The following is a 22796-nucleotide window of genomic DNA, read 5'->3' on the forward strand; positions in this document are numbered from 1 at the left end:
AATTTGGTGAATTTATTATTATTTTTTAAGTGTAATAATTTAAAATGAAATATTTTATATACTATAATAAACATAAACAATTTATAAGTTATTTTATAATTCTGTTTGTCCTACGCAGCAAGCTTTTGATTTATGGACCTTGATTGTATCATTTAGCTGCATAAAAAATGTCAGTCTAGTTAGCTATTCCCAGTTGACCAAAGCTCTGCTGACCAAAGTTGGATACAAACTACATAAATCAAACCTGAAATTATTTTGCATGATAGCTGCTTTTGAATGGTTTAGTGGGTCAGCAATTAGGCACAGCATCCCATGGCTTGAATCTTTGTGTTCACACTGCGGAATAAACATAAAGCCAAAACCAATCTTATACTTAGTCTGGATCTTGTTTAAATTATCATTTTTGCTATTGTTTATTTTCAAGAAAAGTTCAACTTATAGAGGTGGAAAAGAGTATCTATGTAAGAGATGTGGTCTTGTTCAAGCTTAAAATTCTTTACATTTAATTTCAAACATATTGTGATACAGATGTGGCCTCATTTTGGCTTGTTTCTTTCTTTTGGTGCATGTCTTTTGTGGTGCATTAGGTAATCCATTCATTTGATAACACACGAGCACCCAGTTGCAGCTGGCAGTTTTTTTTCATTTACATTCATTTTTAGCTTCTATCTCCTAATCAGTGCTTAGCCAGGGAAAGGGGAATCAGAATCTTCTTCTTTGGTTGCTTGGGGGAAAGATACCTTGTAGAGAACTTCTTCTCACTTGTCATTTGATAAGCAGTTTCGTTTTCCTTTGGCTATTGATGTTTAATATCCTTTCATTTTTTGCTGCCATCTGCCAAGTATCTTTGCTCACCAGTGCCATTTGATCCTGAAACGTACCCTTTGTTTTTGCTTTTTCAGTATTGTCTGATCAGATTATTGCTGTTACTCACTTGCTCAGCAGTGCCATTTGATTCCAGTTTTCCAAGACATTTGTTTTCTCTGATTATGATTTCTAAACCAGTCAACCACCCAAGAACATTTCCATATGATTTCTAAACTTCATACCTACCCTAAAAGAAAAGAAAAAGAAAAAAAACCCTTTAAACTTGCCTTCAATTTAGTCTTCTTAGTTCTATTTTTTCTGTTATTAAGCTTAGATTTGGCTTTGTTTTGTAACACAGATCCTAGAACAATCTATTTCTGTATTACCATTCAGTATTTTTCTCTGCATTTAATTTTTCACTCTTGTTCGGCTGTCTCCTTTCGATCTCCAAAGAGTTGAAAACCTTTGAGGCTCTTTCAATTTGCCATTTGATTCCTGAAAACACTTATTTTGATTTAAGTTTGTTATTTTGGTTCACTTTGATTTTCCCACCCCTGAAAAAAGTAAGTGCGAAGAACGAAGTAGAAAATGGCTGGCATCCTGCTTTCAGTAGCATGTGTGGTTGCGGGCTACTTGATTGAGTACTTGGTTGCTCCCATTGGACCTATGTTTGTTGAGTACTTGTTTGGTCCTATTGCAAGTGTGATTACTTACATCTACTACTACAAGGGCAACTCTCAGTGCCTAAGGAAAGAAATTGATAAATTGATGCTTATAAGAGAGAGGGTGAAGCATATGGTTGATGAAGCTGGAAGAAATGGGGAAGAAATAGAATCTGATGTTCAGAAGTGGTTGAAGAGTGTGCATGAGATCACTGAAGAGGCAAGCAGATTTTTTGAAGTTGAAGAAAATGCACAGCGGAGAGTTTTTTGTGGGTTATTTCCTAATTTCAAGTTACGCTATCAACTAAGCAGGAAGGCGATGGAAATGGTGAAGATTGCTGATGAACTCTTGGAAGATGGTAGATTTGATAGAGTTTCCTACTCTGTTACACCACGTTGGAAAGGGTTTGCACCTATTGAAGGTTACAAGGCTTTTGACTCTAGAATGTCAACTTCCACGAAAATTATGGCCACATTGAGAAATGAATCTGTCACCATCATCGGGGTGTATGGAATGGGAGGTGTGGGGAAGACCACACTACTTAAAGAACTTGGTAGGCAGGCCTTGGAAGACAAGTTATTTGATGATGTGGTTATGGCAACTGTTACTCAGAATCCAGACGTCAAAAAGATTCAAGGAGAAATTGCAGACAGGCTAGGTCTGAGATTTGATGAGGAGTCTGTAGCTGGAAGAGCAGGTCATCTTCGTGAGAGGTTAAAGAAGAAGAAGAAAATCCTTGTGATTCTAGATGATATTTGGGCTAGGCTTGATATGGAGGAAGTTGGAATCCCTTATGGAAATGCTCATAAAGGCTGCAAAATATTGCTGGCTTCAAGAAGTTTAGATGTATTATCCACTGAAATGGATGCTCAAATAACTTTTGCTGTTGGAGTATTAACCGATGAGGAAGCTTGGGTTCTTTTTAGAAAAATGGCAGGCGATTCTGTTGAAGATCCTGACTTGCAATCTACAGCAGTGGAGATAGTTAGGGAATGTGCAGGTCTGCCTGTTGCAATTGTAACTGTTGCAAGAGCACTACGTGATAAGAATTCATTTGAATGGAAGAATGCCTCACGGCAACTAAAAAGGCCCAACTCAAGAAACATGAGGGGAATGCAGGCAGTCATATATTCAACTCTAGAATTGAGTTACCATCAATTAGAAAGTGAGGAACTCAAGTCAACTTTCTTGATTTGTGGTATGATGAATTATAATGCTTCTATCCAGGATTTGTTGAAGTATGGCATGGGTTTGGGCTTATTTCAAGATGTATATACAACTGAAGAAGCAAGGGACAGAATTTATACATTGGTCCGCAATCTGAAGGCTTCATGTTTGTTGGTAGATGGTACCAACGGTGATTGTTTTAGTATGCATGATGTGGTTCGCGATGTTGCCACGTCAATTGCATCCAGGAAGAATCATGTATTTGTAGTGAGAGATGATGTTGAGCTGTTGGAATGGCCGGATGAGGATACATTGAACAAGTGTACTGCAATCTCTCTACAGTATTGTGATATTAGAGAGCTACCTGATCGGTTGCACTGTCCTAAGCTTAAGTTCTTTTATATGGGATGTGATGATCCTTCTTTGAGAATTCCAGACAAATTTTTCAAGGGGCTGAATGCACTCAAAGTCTTACACATGGAAAAAGTGCACTTTCCTTCCCTGCCTTCATCACTTTGTTTTATGGAAAGCCTTCGAACTTTATGTCTTGATCGATGTGTGCTGGTAGATGTAGCCATAGTTGGACAACTGAAGAAATTAGTCATTCTTAGCTTTGCTGGATCCGATATTGCACAGTTGCCAAAGGAGTTTAAGCAACTGACTCGGCTAAAGGCGTTGGATTTGAGCAATTGCACGAAACTCAAAGTCATACCACCCAATGTCCTCTCAAGCATGTTCCAATTAGAGGAGCTACATATGGCAAATAGCTTTGTTGGATGGGAGGATCCACTCAACACTCAAAGAGGCAATGCTAGCATTGCTGAGTTGAAGGAATTGCCTCACTTGGTCTATATAGATATACACATTCCAGATGCCAAGGTTATGCCAAAAGACCTCCTCTTTGAAAGTTTGAAAAGATACAGAATATTTATTGGTGATGTTTGGGATTGGTCTGGTGAGAATGAAACATCAAAAACATTGAAGCTCAAGCTTGATACAAGCATTCAGCAGGAGGGAGCTGTCATGCTGTTGAAGAGAGCTGAAGATCTATATCTGCATGGACTGGAGGGGCTAAGGAATGTCATTTACGAATTAGACAGTGAAGGTTTTCCGCTGTTGAAGCATCTTCATGTCCAAAACAGCAGTGAGATTCAATATCTCATTGATTCAATGGAGGGGGATACTTGCACTGCTTTCCCTATCCTGGAGTCATTGGTTCTTCACAAATTGATTAACTTAGAGAAGATATGCCATGTCCAGCTCACAACAATGTCTTTCCACAAGTTAAGAATTATGAAGGTAGAAAACTGTGACAGGTTGAAGAACCTATTTTCATTCTCCATTTTTAGAGGCCTTGTGGAACTTCAAGAAATCAAAATAACTGATTGCAAGGTCATGCACGAAATTGTGACTATGGAAGGAGAGGATGATATCGGCGAAAAGGAAACAAGTGCAGAGATTCAATTTCTGCATTTACACTCATTGGAGCTAGAATGTCTACCAGAGCTCAAGAGTTTCTGCTCCAAAGTGATGGAGGCTTCCATATCTCCATTGAGGAAGACGCTACCAGCAAAAGACCAGTGTTCTGAACAAACAATTTTGGAGAATGAGCTAGATAGTTCCACACCACTTTTCAGTGACAAGGTACGCTTGCTATAAAGATCCTGTTGATTATATCTTTCCTGTTCACTTTTAACAAAACACTAGGTAAACAGAATGGAAAAGAAACAAAAATTTGAAAGGAAAATGTGCCATATAACTTTGTAACATGAAATGCATTTACTAAAACTGAACTGAAAATTCTTCATTAATCATGTTTGCATCTTACATGGAAATAACCTGAACTTAGTTCTGATACTTGGAATGATTCCCTGCACTGTTATATAATGTTGTGAAATGTACTAAAATATTCATTTTTTGCTAAATTTCATCATATATTAAACTTGTTGCAAAATGATTTCAAATTGCATTGGAGTAGGCAAGCCTTTATTTGAGAGTTTCAAAAAATAAATTTGTGCATGTAGATTGTGTTCTCCAACTTGGAGCTGTTAAAGCTCTCTGCAATTGGCTCTCAAACGTTATGGCAAGATCAAACTCTGAGAAGTACTGCTGGATCTAGCTTCCATAATCTAACATTGTTGCGTGTGAAGGGCTGTCATAATTTGACATATCTGTTATCATCCTCTGCTTCAGTAAATCTTGTTAAACTCAAACGTCTTGAAATTCACAAATGCAATGCAATCAAGGACATATTTATTACAACGGGGGAGGCATGGGTAGGTACACTGTCATTCCCTCAACTTGAATTCCTGAGCCTAAAAGGTCTTCCACATGTCACCAGATTCTGCTGGGGAAGTTCTGTAGTGTTCCCGTCATTGAACAAACTGTACATAAAACGTTGCCCAAAATTAAAGGAATTCATTTCCAGCCCTACAGGTGCTGACAAAACGGTTGGCATCAAACTAGATGGAATGAACATGGAGGAGAGTCTCCACACTACTTTACAGCCTTTCTTCAGTGAAAAGGTAGGTTTTTCTCCCTTCTTTCATCTATTTGTTCTCTACTATCATGACGTTTTTCTTTAAAGCAAAAGTGTCATAATTTAACTCTATGAAATGCTTTCAACAGGTCTCACTTCCAGCCTTGGAAGTAATGAAAATCTCCCACATGCATAGTGTGAAGATGCTTTGGAACAATCAAGTCAATGGAAATTCCTTTTGCAAATTAAAGGCATTGAAAGTTAAGCACTGTGGGAAACTACATGCACTTTTCCCATCAAATACATTTAGAAGATCAAAAAGTCTAGAGTCACTGATAGCAATTGATTGTGACTCCCTAGAAAATGTATTTGAAGTGCAAGATGTGAATGTTGAAGAAACACATGCGGTGGCAGCCACTCGGTTAAGAAGCTTATACTTATCTCATCACCCAAAACTTAGACATATTTGGAGTAAGGATCCTGTGGGGATTGTTATCTATTCAAGTCTACACTCAGTAAGTGTTTCCAGTTGCCCAAACTTGAAAAGTATTTTTCCTGCCTCTGTTACCAGAGATCTTCTTCAACTCAAGCAGCTGGAGATAGACTCATGTGCAGTGCAGGAAATCGTTGCCAAGGAAGAAACACTGGAAATAGCAATAGACTCATGCATGGTGGATGAACTTGTTGCCAAAGAAGAAGTAGAAATTGCAGCAAGGTTTGTGTTTCCTCAGGTAACCTACTTGCGACTTCATGCTCTATCAGAACTCAGGAGTTTCTATCCAGGGTTGCATATTTCAGAATGGCCATCACTGAAAAAAATGGAGGTGAATGGATGTCATAAAGTGGAAATGGTTGCTATGGATTATCATGTCTTCCAAGAAAGGCAAGGGGCAGGCCAATTTGAAATCCCAAATCCACACCCTCTATTCTTGGTTGAAAAGGTATGTTCCTGTATTATGAGTTGAATCAACAGCATATATCACACACTGTGAAATAACTTCTCATTCCACAATTACAAATTGGGATATGATGTAGGATAGCTTATTAAATATACAAAATTGCATTCTGAAGATGTGAATCTTAACACCATCCAAGAAAAAAAATTAGTAACTCAGAGTTGAGTCCTATAGTCTGCATTTTGATATACAAGAGAATTAGCTTGCAGCTGGGTTGCATTCGTATCTACACAAGCTGCATATTGATCTTAAGGAAGTCTGATATATGCTGTATATTTTAGCATTATGTTAGAACTATTGTTTCGAAAATTCTCATGTACACCAGCTTGTTGGGATTTAGGAATCTGGCATTATGACTAGCCACTTACCTTATATTGTTTTTCTTCTGGAAGTATCAAAATCCATTCTGATCTTTTTCCATTGCATGTTTTTTAGGATACATTCCAGAACTTGGAGGAATTGAGATTGGAGGATAACTGTGTCATGATGGAGACAAGGCATTGTGAGTCTCTAGCAGAGTTCTTTTTCTCACGGTTAAGAAAACTGAAGCTGTCTAAGTTGTCTGAGCTGAAATATCTGTGGAAAGAAAACTCCTGCCCAACCATAGTTTTTCAAAATCTGGAAACTTTAGAAATATCATATTGTGGCATCATGAAATCTTTAGTAGCAGCCTCAGTTTCATTCAGACATTTGACTTCGCTAGAAATATCAAATTGTGATGGATTGGAAAATTTGATAATTCCCTCAACTGCTAAAAGTATGGTGCATCTTACAATAATGTGTATAAGTGAATGCAAAATGATGACTGGAATTGTAGAAGACAAGATAGACGAGGCAGATGCTGAGATTGATTTCATTCGACTCAAGTCTTTGAAACTTCAATATTTGCCAATCCTTACAAGCTTTTGTGCAGGAAGTCAGTCCTTCAGTTTCCCTACCTTGGAAGAAGTAATTGTAAGCCAATGCCCTCAAATGCAAACTTTCTGCAAGGGAGTCCTCAATACACCAAAGCTAGAGAGAGTTTATATATCAGTAAAAGAAGATCAATGGCATTGGGAGGGCAACTTAGATGCCACCATACAACAATTGGCCATTGATATGGTATGTATTCATTGAACATGTTTCCTTCTTTCTCAATTATTTGTGCTACACATCCAAAATAACTGCCAATATTAGTATTTACTTGGTATGCTGCAAGTGGTACCCACAATGCATTGTTTACAAATCCTTGCAAGCTTAAGTGAAGTACACAAGAAGAACTGAAAGCAGATAAAAAATCATCTCATAAAAACCAGCAATGTAAATCTTTTCTTTAGTCAGCAACTCAGCATTCCAGGACTATATAGAGTAACAGATAGATATGCTGACAAATGTATAAGATAGCACAAGATATTAATTTGAGTATCACATGGTTTAGGTTCTTTTCTCCCATCTTGGCCTTTCTATAGCATAAAAAATGATACTTGCACCCTTGCACATCATTTCTTCTTTGTTATGCTCAGCTAGTTCTAAGTATCATTGTTTTCATCTTCAATATGCAGTAATCCACAGTGGCAAAATATCTCAAATTTTGGAGGAGGTTCTCTTTTTTTCTGAAACAGCACAATAATTTTGGAGGAAAGCATTGCTCATTGTTTTCTGCATGTTGGCTGTGATGTGAGAATGAAATAATGGCAGGAAAACTTACAATTTTCATTTTTCTTTATGAGCTAAATATGTGAATCGTGAGCTAAACAATTGAATTGTTTTGATGTTATCATCACTGGCAATCTATATTAGTATGTTATTTTATTATTTTTTTTTTTTCATGTGGGTTGTGTTGTTTTCTTTTTGGTAGGCATGGATCTCAAATCAAAATGTGGTTTTATAAGGACTTTGCATGGAAGGAACTTAATTGTTGCTTAGCGAATCACTTGTTGGATGCCAAAAATGGAGAAAGTTGGAAAGAATGTTAAACTCCAACGAGATTTGGATAGAAAGTCAACCCATTGGATCCCACTCAACTTCTTTTATTTTTCTATTACTTATTTAGCAGTATTTGAAAACTAAAATTTTATAAAAATTTAGTTTAATTAATTCATTTTTTTTATCAATTTTCATATTTAAAAATCTAATAAATAAAAAATTTTAATTCTTTTTTAACTTTAAAAAAATATATTTAAATTTTACTTGCAAGATTAAGAGTCGTAAAAGTTTTACTTGAATATCACTCTCAATTTGAGCGTGAATATCACATATTTAAATAAAAAAAAAATTATTTTTATTTAAAAAAATAATCTTTATAGAGATAAATACTTAGGATCTATTTAAGGTTGGGGTTGAAAGAGTAAATAATGGCAGGAAAACTTATGTGTAATTTTTTTATTTTTCTTTATGTTAAACAGATTGAATTGTTTTGATGTTATCATCATTGCCAATCTGTATTAGCATGTTAATTATTATTATTTCAAAATTTTCATGTGGGTTGTCTACTTCTTCTTCTTTTTTTTTTTTATTAATTTTGCTAAATATAGAAACTGATTTCACCTACGTAACTCAAATACAAAAATGTGATATTATAAGGACTTGCATGGAAGGAACCTAGTTGTTGCTTAGCGAATTACTACTTGGATGCCTACAATAGAGAAAGTTGGAAAGAATATTAAACTCCAACAAGGCTTGGATTAGTGGATAATTAGAAAGTCAACCTATTGGATCTCACGCAACAACTTCTTTATCTTTCAATTACTTCCTCAAATACTTGTATTAAATTTAAATTAAAATTTATAAATTTTTAACCAACATTTTTTAGATATTTTTTAGTAGTAATTCAAATAATAATAACAAAATTACCAGTTATTTTTATGTGGCCTTCCAATTTTTTACAAATAAAAAATGAACTGTTTTAAATAGCGTAAATTTCAAGAGTTGTCACTGAACTTTAAGAGTTATAATAAAATCGTCCCTAAATTTAAAGATGTAGCATAAAACTCCTTAAATTTTAGAATTTTACATGATAAAATCTTTCTAATCCTCAATAATTAGTTTATGCAATGCAAAATAGTTGTAACATAGATAATTCTCTCTCCTCTATGTGACAGTGATAAAACTAGCTATGAAATACTAGAAGTGTATCAGCTGATTATAGAGACTTTACCTTCAAAAAATAATAGTAGTTATTCATATTATCATTATTCATAATTGTTCATATCAAAATATTATTTATAAACTAGTTATTGAGAGTTGAAAAGATTTTACTGTGTAAAATTTCAAAGTTCAAGGATTTTTATATTTCATTTTTAAGTTTAGGGACGATTCTGTTACAACTCTTAAAGTTTAAGGACGATTATTGAAATTTATCATCTTTTAACATATTTTAGAAGAAAGTATAAATCCCACTTTTATTCTCATCAAATATCAACGATCTTTTTTACTCATTATAATTGGTTCAGTTAGTAAGACTCATTCAACATTCTTATTAAGTTAAGAATTTTAGTCTTATCAACTGTCTCTTTTAGTGGGTAATCTGTAAATTTAGTGGGTAATATGTAAATTCAACAATAATCCCTCTAAAAAATTGATGGTATGACCTAGCCCTCGCCTAAACTTTTGTCTCCACCATAAAATTGTGCAAAAGTTACCTTGTGTTTCAACTTATTCCTTCAAATTTGTGAAATTAACAAATTGGATATGTTCCTCTTCTTCTTTATACAAAGATAAGCATCCATAAAAGTGCATAAAAGAACATGAATTCCTTAGATTCATATTCTTCTAGAAAAAAAAAGTAAAGGAAATTGTTCCCATTTTAAAGTTAAACAGTGAAAAAGGATTTACATAAGTGATCCAATTAATTTAGAATTAAGGGTAATATCTACAAATAACATACAGCTTTCATGTGGGGATGTAGCTCAAATGGTAGAGCGCTCGCTTTGCATGCGAGAGGCACAGGGTTCGATCCCCTGCATCTCCATTTTCTTCATTTTCCAATTCTTTTTTTGTCAACACCCTTAAGCAGCAGACACTCATCCAGGAAATTATCCAATTCCAATGTTTTGAACTTTCTATTTTGTCAACATCTTAGGAAATTATCCAATTCCCTTCTTATGAACTTTCAACAGATGCAGAATCTGCTGCGGATTCTCAATGGTAAACTGAGTTTTCAAGGCAGCAAATTAATTCTTCATTAGGCCCAGCCTTGTCCCTGGCTGTGTACCTGCTGCTGCTATGACTGTAGCAGCATATAGCCACATGCAAAGAATGGAGAGAAACTAAACTTTCCACTTGGACTTAAAATATTAGACTCTACACTCACTAATAAACTTTAGTTTATTATATCATTTTGGTATTGTACTTAGCACATATCACCAACACAGTAAAGTTTATATATCATCTCTCAATAGTGATTAAATTTTATCAATTAAATCAGTCCTTATTCTTAAATATACTAATTCTAGAATTTGACTATGATTAATAAAATGAGAATATGGAAACTTGAGTAGTTTATATTTAAATTATATTTATGTATATAAATTTTTTTAATATAAAAATATAATATAGAAGTCCTCCCCTTATGTTTCTTTGGATTATAAATGAAAAGCTTGTGAATTAATTTAGGTTGGCATGGAAGTGAAAGGAATGCTAATCCTTATACCCTTTAAAATGATTGGCAATCTAATCTAAAATAATAATACAATCATTTCCAAGAAGCTGAAGCAAATCCAGCATTCAGCTAATCTGGTTGAAGAAGTTAAAAAACAACAAATTTGACCAAGTTTCAGATAAATCTTAAAAAGCAATGGCCAAGTGGAATTGGGAAATTGCAGAGTCCCAAAAGAAAATCCCACCAATTTCATTGGGCCCCACTTTCTCATGGCAGCCCTTTCACAATCACCCACATCAACACCATAGTTTGTTCACTTCCTACAGCAATCACCACCGTCAAATTATATGACCAAAAAGTCCCATCTCGTTAGACCTAAACCGTATCAACGGTTAATGATTAATCTTACATAATTGTCAAGTACAAAGGCATTGTGATAGTGAGACAGAAAGCCAAATACGTATTCTCTTTCTTTGGGCTTTGGGGATTGGATGAGTAGCTGAATTCGAGAAGACAAGGCCATATCGTGTGTCGATATTCTTCCTTTGCTTGCGTTATAGCCTCCAAAACATTAGGTACTTATCCAGTCACCACCTTTTAGATACTCACATCTCGATTTTCGAAACTTTTGGTAAGATTTTCCCCGACCCATTTTTGAGATTCTGAGTTTCAGATTTTCAAGTTTATGTATTTTTCGTAATTTTGATTTTTATAAGCCGTTTTGCTTTCTAGCCTGGGATATCCATTTTCCGTCCTCTCATTTTTTAGTTTCCTGTCGTGAATTTGAGTGTGTTCTTTTGTGATTTTTTGTTTGCTGACAGAGAATAAGCTGTTTTCTCTGTCTTGTGTTGTAGAGTTGCTTTGGCTGTTTTCTTCAAGGACTAGAGGGGTTTTATCTTGTGGATTAATTTTCTTTTCATGTATTATTTATTTATTTATTGAGTGAGAATTTGATGCTTTGAGTTGGCCTGGGTTGGTGGGTGCTAAAATTGTGTTTTGATGTGTTAAGCACGGTTGTTTTGTTGAGAAGTGGATTTTTGGATGGTTTTTTATTCAATTTTTCACCTCGTTTGTCTTTAATATCAATTTAAAAAAAAAAAGAGAAAAGATTTGAGTTTCTAATTGTGATCTTGCAAGCTCAAATTTGGGCTTACTTGGCATAAATTTGTTAGTTTTTGAGACTGTTTCTGAGCACTTCAAATCACCAGATAGTTGAATGGGTGTTGTGGAGTTATGTGAGAATAGAACTGCTTGGGTATGATTCTGTATTCTTATTGATTTGGCATGACAGAGTTTTAGTTTTAGTTTTATGCAATATGGCTCTCCATCATTCTTGTTTTGTGGTTCCTTTCTTTTATAAGTTGTATTTCAGCTCAAAACTGGTATATTAATTCCTGTTGCAGTGACAATATTAGTCATTTCCAGCCTTCCCTCAAATTATTCTCAAACGTATATATGATACAAAATTCTCATTCTTTCAAAATTTTTTTCCTGCGCTTATGATATTTCATATTGCTTATATCACTTGCTGAATGCACTAAACTGTTGAGACGTGATACCTGAATGTCTCATTTTTAATTTTGTCTACTTGGGGTACTCAATATGTGGGCCATTCTTAGCGAATTTGCTTCTCCATATCTTATCTGATAGTGGATATCAGCTGTGGCAATAAATCAGGCTTGTTAATTTTCAAGTGTTACAAGCAATTTTAACAGCTTCTTTGAGATTAATCATTTTCACCATTTTGGATTTTGTAATTTTCTTAAATTCCATTTTGACTGGTAGTGGTCTTCTACAAATGCAATAGATGCATCAAAAACCTGAGTCTGTTGTCTATTGTTACATTTGAGTTGTTAACATGGAGTAAGTTTGCAGCATGTGGTTGTTGTGTTGACACTGTTTTTGATTCTTTGCATACATCCCTAATGAATGTGTTCTGTGCTTTATATACCCAGGGATCAGGGGCAAAGCTACTAACTAGCCATGTCTTCATCTTTGCCAGTTCTTCCTACCCCTCTTGAAGACAAGTACCCTAAATTACCTGATTCTTTCCAGGTTACTTCAGAAAGGGAGATGATAAGAAACCCATTGCCTCAACAGGCATCTCCATTGGGTCCAATTACTGGGACCGCTGGACACATGTTTTCTTCATCTTTGAGATTTCCCAACGAATTAAACAGCTCTTCAGTTTCACCTCAAATTTCTCCATTCATTCAGTCATCAAGGGACAGGGGAACTTTGCTAGTGGCACCAACCTATTCTTCCCATTCTGAAGTGAAATCCACAGCACTGATTAGCCACTCTGAAGAAAATAAGGATATGCCCTGGTCTATAGATCCATTTCATGACTTGCTTGATTTTCCTGCAAGTGTCAGCATCCAAAATGGTCAAGTGGAAAGTAATATTGGTGTCGTTGCATCTGAGGATCTTTCTAAGAGAACAGATTGGCAGGAGTGGGCAGATCAGTTGATCTCTGTTGATGATGATCTGGAACCAAATTGGAGTGAACTTCTTAATGACGCTAACGCCACAGATATGGAACAAAAGGTTAGTCCCCTTTGTAATGTTGTTTTAGTGTATGTACATGCTAAATTTAATGTTGCATATGGAGCTTACATCTCATACCATCAATCTCTAATCAAAACTACTCAGCTGTGAATAGTAAGGCTACTGTTAGCTTTTTCTGTTTTGGCTAATTTTGTTTGACAACGAACTGAGCTAATTTCTTGGATTAGTTTAAGATAATTTCATTTCACATTTCGGTATTGGTTGATAACTAAATGAACCAGCTCTTCAAGCGGCCAAACATCCCTTTATTTTATTTTTTTTCATTTCATTTTCTTGTTACTTGCTTTCTTTAAAATTGCAAATGGTGTACCAGGTGCTGAAATCATCTTCTGAAATCTCAGTGCAACCCCAAATTCATCAGCCTCAACATGTATGTGATGGAGAACCATATCCTGCTAACCCAACTTGTATTGCACCCTTAACAAAACCCCGAATGCGCTGGACACCAGAACTTCATGAGGCTTTTGTGGAAGCTGTCAATAAGCTTGGTGGAAGTGAACGTGCGTGGTTCTCCTTGTTATAGTATACTATTAACAAATCTTAGGGCCTGGGAAATTTTTTGTCTGTTGACTAAGAGTTTTAAATTACAGGAGCAACACCAAAGGGTGTTTTAAAGCTTATGAATGTCGAAGGCTTGACCATCTACCATGTTAAAAGCCACCTGCAGGTATTTAATTTTGTTTCATCTTAAACACTTGACAATCTATTTTGTTTCCTTTCAGAAGCTAGTTGTAAGTGTTATTGATTTACGTATTGTATTTTTTAAATTTCAGAAGTACAGAACAGCCAGATATAAACCAGAGTCATCTGAAGGTAATTCTAACTAGCTCCTTTATTTTCTTTCTCATGTGAAACTTACTGGCCTCTTGATATACATGCTTTGACTGAAAGTTAGTCATATTAGCATTTCTTGGCTATATTTGCTTACCATATTTTATTTTATGGTATTTTATAGAAGAAGGTGATGCATTAATTTTCATGGGATTTCTCTCTTCTCTTCTTCTTCTGTAGGTCTACCTATATCAGTTTTATTGTGATAGTGCAATTGTTTGAATTTTGTTGGTTCTTTCCATTTTTCAGGAACTTCAGAGAAAAAGTCGAGTCCCATTGAGGAAATGAAATCTCTAGACTTGAAAACGTAAGTTTGTTCCCTCCACTAAGAGTTTCACAATGTAACCATCCCCTTTTTTTAGTTAAAGAGTTTACTGATGTTTTACTCCAGAAAAATGTGGTACTGGAAGTTCAGCTATATGCCTCCAATTTATACCTGTAGTTATTAAATTTGTGATGATTCAAAGTCCTTTCACATAACAATTTTTTTTTGGTTCGTAACATTTCTCTTTCAAGTGTAACTGCTCAAATTTACATGTGCTTGTGTGACACTTGCTCTAGGAGGAGATGAACAATTGGTATTATCATCAATAGGTTTGGTTTCATTACATTCTATGCAATCTATGGTGATGAAAAACAAATCAAAGATAAGCATAAGTACCTTTTTCTACTATTTGTATGGTTGGAGGGAAGAGATTGAGGATGGGCATAAGGGATTGAAGGAGTTTGGCAAGAAGGATTTTTTGTTTTCCTTTTTTTTTTTTTTGATGTGTTGGAATATATTGCTTGTGAGAACAAGTCCCACATCGACAGTGTAGAAGAAAATTAAAGGGCATATAAGTGTTGGCAAACCAAACCAAAATGGCTTAGGCCATTTTGGTGATGGGTAGCCCAGTTTAGTATGGAGGCCTGCCAACTGTTATTTGAATAGGATGATGTGCAGAATAATGATATATCTAGTCATTTTGGTTATAGAGAAACTTATGAAAATGGGTCATAGGTTTATCTGTGGCACATTGGGTAAACACTAAAAACCTTCTTTCTGGCCCCTTCACCCCTATCTGTGAACTTTTGAATGGATTAGTTTCGGTCAACAAGGAGAAGTAAAGTTGATAGCTTTCTTCCTCTTGTGCACGTCTACCTAAACCAAGAGTGCAGTACCAGTTCCTCCTGTTTCTTTCCTTCCAATCATCCTAACCCAGGGTGTTAGTCTAAACCATATACTTAATTCTGTTTTAGATATGAGCTAAGAAAATACTTAATTCTGTATTAGACATGAGCAAAGAAAATCTGAATGCTTACCTTTTCTCCCTGAAATGAATTCCATTTGCTCATTCAAATTAATTCCTTCATTCTTCCGGAGCATGCTGCATTCTCTCTTAGTGATATCATTTTCTGTTTCTTTATATCCTTTTCCTGGATTTTTTTTCTTGATTATCTCTCATAATCAGTTTCTTCTCGAGTCAGTAGTTTCCAAATTGATTTTTGCTTGTATTTGTTTGAGAATGATGCATGGGGCTTAAGTGTTTACTCTCCTTATGTTCATATATATATATATATTTTTTAATTTGGTATACCATTGGACCACGGGGTTGATTTTATGCTGAACTTTGGTTACCATGGGGCTTATTTGTTTAGACTCATTATGTCATAATAGCTACTCTAGAAATTCTTTTTGTATTCTATATGGCAAACCAATGTAACATTGAGCTGACTTTTGGCTGAACTTTGGTTGAAAAACAGGAGCATGGGGATCACTGAAGCATTGCGACTGCAGATGGAGGTTCAAAAGCAACTCCATGAACAGCTTGAGGTATGCTATTGATAGTTGAACTTTAATTTCTGTCTTGCAGTTTGGAGTTATCTTAACTTTTACGTAAGTTTAGTTGAGGCTATATTTAGCACAACACAACACAACACAGCACAGCACAGCACACAACAGTTTCTTCTTCTTCATCATATGTTTAACATTTTGGCATGGATTCCTTGCTTTTTGAAAACCGGAATTCATCAATTTAGCCTGTGATTCAATTATTCCATTTGCTGTTTTTCTAGGGCTCTTCAATGAAAACTTACATTTGTTGTGGTTCTTAACATGCTTCCCTTACCCATGATGACAGCTAATTCTTCCATATGCTTTCATGGTGCATTTTCTACATTTTTCTCAACTGATATCATATTCTGCCAAAAAACTGGTTAACATATTGTAATCAAGATTTTATGGAGTGAAGATCACTATTACAAATTTAGCTTCTCATTACCAGGTTTGAGAGGAGCTTAATGGTAAACGGCGGTATGGGCCCTTTTTTTCCAGGATATCTAAATATATGTGCAAATGCAACATATGCATGCATGGTTTCCACAATTTCAGTTTTTTGATACGTAGTGATATTGATGTTATTTTTCCGCAACAGATTCAGAGAAATTTACAGTTGAGAATCGAGGAACAGGGGAGGTATCTTCAAATGATGTTTGAGAAACAAAAAAAGATGGAGGATGACAAGTCCAAAGCTTCTTCCTCCTCCTTGGATGATTCCTCCCTCCCTGAGTCAAACGTATCTGGTAATAATAAATTGGAAGTCTCAGAGCTGGATCATGCCAATAATGTGTTTGACAGAAACGATGGTGGTGTAGCACTGGAAGAAAGTTCCCAAAGTGTAAGCAGAAAGCATAAGGCACTGGAAAACAGAACTGGCGAGGATCTTAACTCAAAAGACAATGAATCTAGTCCAGCATCAGCAAAGCGGCCAAGAGCAGATGAAACAGCAATATAATCAACGTCCTGCATTTGATTGAACATTTTATACAAGTCATGTATTGCTGCTCCTGGATATGATGTTTTAGGTTCTGCTTGTGATGAGAGGCATAATAGTTGTGGAAGCAGGGAAATTTTGGAACTTAAATTCTTGCCTTTATTTTCCATAAAGCTAAGAATCAAAAGATCCAAAATAAATTTACTAACTTGTGACCTTTCCATTCTAGGGTTGAATTTGCATTAGGAACTGTTGCTAGAAGGTGGAGTTTGTATATAATTGTGCATTGTTAGACTTTTAGAGAATTTTGTAATTTCCAATTGAATAATGAATTTCTTCAACTTTCTCTATCGAATGTGTTGAGGAATTTCAGATAGAATTGAGCTAAAAGATCTTTCATTTTCGTGACCTTTTTGAAGCATTTCAAAATTGGATTTCACTGTAATGGCAACGCACAGTTGGAACTTAGTATGAAGAACGGTTGTGGAGGATACATTGTTGCAAGTTGTAACCGAGCTGCGCTTGATGAAAATGCCTGCGCTTAATGTTTGCTAATTGTAAATTGAAAGCAAAATTTGTCACAAACTAGCTAATTACGCTTGGTCCTTGCTGGGACAAGCCTCTGTACTTGTGTTCATCTCTCTTGTACGTTACATTTCAGGTCGGCCACTGATACAACGAAACATGAACCCACCTGACCTTGGTGGAAAAAGATTGAAAGGACTTTGTATCGAAGGCGAGCTACTGGTCAATTCTTAAGAAAACGGCCAGTCGTTTTATCGGTAAGCGATTAAACCAAATCGCTCAATCTCCTAACGTAATTTTAATTGGAAATAAAATTTTTTAATTCTACTTATATTAAAATAAAATTTAATAAATAAATTTAAATTATAGAGATAATAAAATATTGTATTCACAACCAAAAAGATTGAACAGAATTGCAAGATAAAGGGCTCCTAAGCTAAAGAAGATCAAACCTCGAAACCCCAGTCCTCCGAAACTAGAATCGGCAGTCTACTTATGTGCTTCTTTCTTGAATTTTCTTGAAGAATAAGAAGAAGAAAATGTTGTTTCAAGTAGGAGGACAAGGGACGCGTCCTACTTTCTTCGAGATGGCCGCCGCCCAGCAACTTCCCGCCAGTCTCCGTGCTGCTCTCACTTACTCTATTGGCGTAAGATATACATACTTTTTGAACTTTATCTGTCTCCCCAAACTTTTTCCAGCTTACATGTGATGGGTATTTGATATCTCTGAGTTTTTTCATGTGGGTTTATCTCAATCATCACATTTCTGTGAAATTCGCTAACTTATTATTATTATTATTTTTTCTTAATTTGAGGTTTATCTAAGTTCACTTTCTTAATTAATAACTTGTTCAAGTGCCTGGCTTCAATGTTTGTAACGATCGATTTGTTTTCACTTTCTTTTTGTATTGCACATGATTAAGTATTGCTGTTACTTGTAATTTTAAAGGTATTGGCATTGAGAAGACCACTCCTTCATAAGGTGTTAGACTTTGAAGATGAATTCTTTGCTTTGCTTATGCTGGTTCTTGAGACACACAGCTTACGAACAACAGGTTTCCTTCTTCCTTATTATTATTATTATTTTTAAATTATTTACTTCTCTTGCTGTGATTATTTGCTTCCATAATCAATGAAGTGTATGCTAGCATTATTTTGGGTTCGTAACTTAAAAATCTTGATATTTCGTACAAAAGTATGCGTTAGCAATTATGTGCACTCTTAATTGAAAGTTTAGTGCTTTTGGTTTATATCCTCGTGCTCGTGTTAGTTGTACATCGATTTGTTGAATCCTTGCACACAGATGATGATTTGAATTACCAAATAGGTAATTTTGCATATTATTGCAAATTAAGAACAAAACAGTTCATCCTCTTTGTGAATTGTTTGTGCTCTGTGATGGCAAACTATTTTGTCATGCAGACAGCTGTGGTTGATTGCTGAGTCTCTGAATGGCTTGAAGTTAGTGGCTTCTATAAGTAGGCATCAAAAGCAAGGATTAGAAAATCTTTATATGACTTGTTATACTGAGGGATGGATTATTCGATCATCATTTGGTAAAATGGGACTAGATAGGGGACTAGCTTAAACCTGAATTATAATGAACAATGCTTTGCTTTTTCAACCATAGCAGTTATTTATTTTATGAAGACATAGTCCTTGGAAGAGAATGGTATGTATGAATACTGGGGAGGGGTTTGATGGGTGGTCCACTCCAACTGTGATAAGCAGCTGTGGAGTAGATTCATGGGAAATCATAAATTCAGAAATGTAATTTTATGAGTAAAAAGCTTTTATTTGAAAGGATGGAGTTTGAAATGAATTCCATTCCCTCTTTTGCATGCATTGTTATATTTAATTACAGGGCCTAAACTGCATTTTCTCAAGTTGCATGGTCTTTCACATTGCATTTTGACTCTCTAAATTTGGGCATTCCATTTGGATCCCATTAATTGGAAGATTGGCTTCATGCTCTTTGCTTCAGGCTCATTCTTTTGTTTATATAATTCCTATTCAGATGCTTCTTTTTCTGAATCTCTATATGGATTGCGAAGAAGAGCAGTGAAGATAAGAGCAAAGAAAAATGATGCTTCTTTGAACTCAAGGGATGGAATTGAGCTTTCTGGGTTAGAAAAGCGCCAAAGAGTCATTTCAGTTGTATTTCTGGTACTGTGCTCTGCTTATTTTATTAATTATACTTTTTTCATTGATTTCTCTGATAAGTTGTATCAGGTTTCATAGAAATACTATAATTAAGATTTACAAATGTAGCTGAGAACAAGTGTAGTAATAACTTGTTACAAAATGTTATGACATCTAAATTGTGAAAACATTTTCAAACCATTTTTTATGCTAAGTCAACTGTGTTTCCATAATGTGATGGCTAGATGAATGTTAAGGGTGATGACTTGACTTGTGAATTTGATATACTTGATTAGGTTGTGCTGCCTTATTTTAAGTCAAAACTGCATTCAATATATAATAAAGAAAGGGAAGCCAGACTTCAAGCTAGTCTATGGGGGGATGGTGATGAAACATTTGGGGATGCTGATTATTTTGATAGAAGAGAGGGTTCTCTTGTTTCCAGAGGAACTATGGATGCAGAAGCAACGGTTAGATCACGTTTGACAAAGAGACTTCAGAAGATTGTATTTGCTTGCTACCCATGGTTGCATGCTACTAGTGAAGGTACATGCATGATGCAACTTCAAGTTCTCAGTGTCCTTAATTACAATAATTTCTTTTTATTCTTAAAGTTAAAATGTAAATTGAAGCTTTTAATTAAGTACGAGATCAAAAATACTTTATGACCTTTCATTTAGCCATAACTTGATGATTGTGAAGTTTATGCATTTATGTGTTCTTATAGTGAAGCAATCCTCAAGCAAGGAAGTTGCATATAAAGCAATAGCATTCCGTTTTTTTTTGGGTTCCTTGTACTAGAAAGTAAAATAACATTAGAAGCATGAATTTCATAAGTCGAAACATGTGTATTATGGAGAATCTTGATGTTTCTTTGAATTCATTACTGAGAATCCTGTTGTTTCTCAGCATGAGTTTCAGTTTTGCTCTTTATTCGCAAATTTTTGCTGATTAATTTTTACTGATGCAGGATTGTCATTCACTTATCAACTCTTGTATCTGCTTGATGCTACTGGGTTCTATTCTCTAGGATTACATGCACTTGGGATTCATGTTTGTCGAGCAACTGGGCAAGAACTGGTATTAGATTGTACAAGAATTTCTGCTGGGAATTTTTGTTTATAGAGCATTTATCTTTTTCAATTAGCATTTTCTTCTAACCCAGACTCCCCTTTTGCACTCCCTCCCCACTTTTGTGCATTACATGCAAACCTTCAACCAGACCTTGGCTATGTGATTTGCATGGATAACAGAATACAATAAGAGCTGGGTAATAAAGTCATTATATGCACAGGTATCATACATATAGGAGCAAGTTAGTAACATTTTAATTTTTAGATTATTCAGGGCATTCCTTTCCAACTTTTCAACACCAATATAGATTTGCTAAACCTTGTTTATATCTCTAGTAGACAACATTTTCAGATACTAGGAAATTCAAACATGCAAATGTTTTATGCTAATAATCAATTAGAGGCAATAACAATTTGCACCAGACAATTTCTGAAATTAGATAAACTCAGGCATATGTTTATATAGTGTTGACTAATTTTTTATTTTTCCTTTACATGCCTTGCCATTTGTTTTTTGGGAAAATTATATGTGCAAATTCTTTTGATGTCAAGGTAGATGGATACTTCTTCTAGAATTTCTAAGATACGAAATCGTGAACGTGAGAGACTTCGTGGCCCTCCATGGTTGAAGGTATGATGTAATTTATTATCTAGACAACTTGAAGTTGGCTTTCAGTTATACAAGTCATATCACGTTTTAGGATACTGATTCAGCATTGTAAGTGCCTACAGGCTTTACAAGGAGCATTATTGAGGTGTACATATACTGTGCTTGACTATGCACAAACTGGCTTAATTGCAGCAGTTTTCTTCTTTAAAGTGAGTATGATTTATGTGCCTCCGTTGTTGAGTGATAATTGACTGCAAAAGTGCTTTATTTCTTCTTTCTTCTGTTTTCCCTAGTAATTAAAATTGAGTTATCGTTTTCCACGTGGAAATTGATTTCTTATTCCATGCTTCTTTCTTTTTCTTCTTCTTCTTCTTCTTCTTCCTTTTTTTTCTCCCTTCGCAATCACAATTCTGCCTTCTTTATGCAAGTTCTGCTGAACCTATACTGAAACTTTCACTTCCTAAAGTTACATAATCCTGGTCTGAAAGTTGCTTCACTGTCTTGAGCATTTCTAACCTCAGGACTAGGCAGACTTGTGTTCTGTACTTTTTTTTTAAAGTATTTGGATACTAGATATTTATGATTTGTGCAATTAGGAATGATTTGATAATCCTAATCATTTGTTATTTTCCTTGACTATTTACATTTTTTTTTTGCCAACGCTAATGTTGTCTTGTGTAAGATGATGGAATGGTGGTACCAATCTGCTGAGGAGAGAATGTCAGCTCCAACTGTGTATCCACCACCACCACCTCCTCCACCTCCAAAGGTGAACATCAAACATTTTAATCTGGGAATCCCTGATCTCTCCTTCTTTCTCAAACATATGCACATTAATATGTTCCATGGCTTTTTTTTCTTATTCTTACACTGATTTCTTGGAAGCATGTCATTTGACCGGTGGAAAATATGTGTCAGATGATGTCTCTCCATAGATATTGAAGGGAACATCTCCCTTTCTTGGATTTTTTTCACCGAATAAAATAATCATTATCAAATATATTCAGCTCTTACTGAGCTTTGTAGTAGAAGTTTGAAGTTTGTTGCTGGTTTGTATAAAAATGTCATGTTTTCTTTGTGATGTAAACAGGTAGCCAAAGAGGGGATTCCATTGCCACCTGATAGAACAATCTGCCCCTTGTGCACACAGAAGCGCGCAAATCCTTCTGTAGTTACAGTATCAGGGTTTGTCTTTTGTTATGCTTGCATATTCAAATACGTATCTCAGGTAAGGCCTCTATTTGACTGTTCCAAAACCAATTTAAACTCGCATATTGTTATGTCACTTTTTGTTATGTTATTGCAACAGTATAACCGCTGCCCTGTCACATTGATGCCAGCGACTGTTGACCAAATAAGGAGGCTCTTTCATGATGTGTAGGGTCCTTATTGATGTATAGCATTTTTGGTACAAGAATTCAATGATCAAGTTCACTGTGCTGACAGATGCTTAGGTACAGGCGAAGACATTGCAAGATTGTCAAAATTATGTGAACTTACAATTTGAACTAAATCATATTAATAACAGTAACATGCAAGATTCGATAGTCCCTCTTGGGCAATAATTGTACCCATCTAACAGTAGATGTTCACTTATTTGAATTTGTATCCTCGCAATTTTCTCCCTCGCATTCTTTTATGTC

The 22796-nt window shown here is 35.2% G+C and overlaps 3 protein-coding genes and 1 non-coding gene across 6 annotated transcripts; all 4 read left to right on the forward strand.

Annotated features, from left to right (window-relative positions):
- Nucleotides 1-287: 287 nt before the first annotated feature.
- Nucleotides 288-7865, forward strand: LOC110643238 (probable disease resistance protein At4g27220). 2 transcript variants are annotated; one of them, XM_021795540.2, is made up of 5 exons: nt 288-4281; nt 4662-5162; nt 5266-6057; nt 6508-6574; nt 6986-7124. In XM_021795540.2, coding segments are annotated over exons 1-5 (4248 nt in total). In that variant the 5' UTR covers nt 288-1395; the 3' UTR covers nt 6988-7124. The 2 variants fall into 2 exon arrangements, with proteins under 2 accessions (XP_021651232.2, XP_021651231.2); XM_021795539.2 differs by adding an exon at nt 7614-7865 and having other exon boundaries at nt 290-4281; nt 6508-7173.
- A 2083-nt stretch (nt 7866-9948) lies between these two features.
- On the forward strand, nt 9949-10021 carry TRNAA-UGC (transfer RNA alanine (anticodon UGC)). The gene has a single exon. It is a non-coding gene; the product is annotated as a tRNA-Ala (tRNA).
- A 1069-nt stretch (nt 10022-11090) lies between these two features.
- Nucleotides 11091-17153, forward strand: LOC110643247 (protein PHR1-LIKE 1). Of its 2 annotated transcripts, none has more exons than XM_021795564.2 (8): nt 11091-11282; nt 12607-13198; nt 13533-13719; nt 13810-13886; nt 13993-14032; nt 14300-14357; nt 15794-15863; nt 16465-17153. In XM_021795564.2, the coding sequence occupies exons 2-8, from the start codon at nt 12635-12637 to the stop codon at nt 16822-16824; spliced, it is 1356 nt and encodes a 451-aa protein (XP_021651256.2). In that variant the 5' UTR covers nt 11091-11282; nt 12607-12634; the 3' UTR covers nt 16825-17153. The 2 variants fall into 2 exon arrangements, with proteins under 2 accessions (XP_021651256.2, XP_021651257.2); XM_021795565.2 differs by lacking the exon at nt 11091-11282 and adding an exon at nt 11308-11906.
- A 555-nt stretch (nt 17154-17708) lies between these two features.
- LOC110643268 (peroxisome biogenesis protein 12) lies at nt 17709-22784 on the forward strand. The gene is made up of 10 exons (XM_021795602.2): nt 17709-17975; nt 18278-18383; nt 19346-19494; nt 19767-20016; nt 20441-20550; nt 21100-21174; nt 21276-21362; nt 21836-21922; nt 22244-22381; nt 22463-22784. Exons 1-10 carry the CDS (start codon nt 17868-17870, stop codon nt 22532-22534), a joined length of 1182 nt encoding a protein of 393 aa, XP_021651294.2. The 5' UTR covers nt 17709-17867; the 3' UTR covers nt 22535-22784.
- Nucleotides 22785-22796: the final 12 nt, after the last annotated feature.

Source organism: Hevea brasiliensis, chromosome 5 (assembly GCF_030052815.1).
Source record: "Hevea brasiliensis isolate MT/VB/25A 57/8 chromosome 5, ASM3005281v1, whole genome shotgun sequence".
Taxonomy (NCBI): domain Eukaryota; kingdom Viridiplantae; phylum Streptophyta; class Magnoliopsida; order Malpighiales; family Euphorbiaceae; genus Hevea; species Hevea brasiliensis.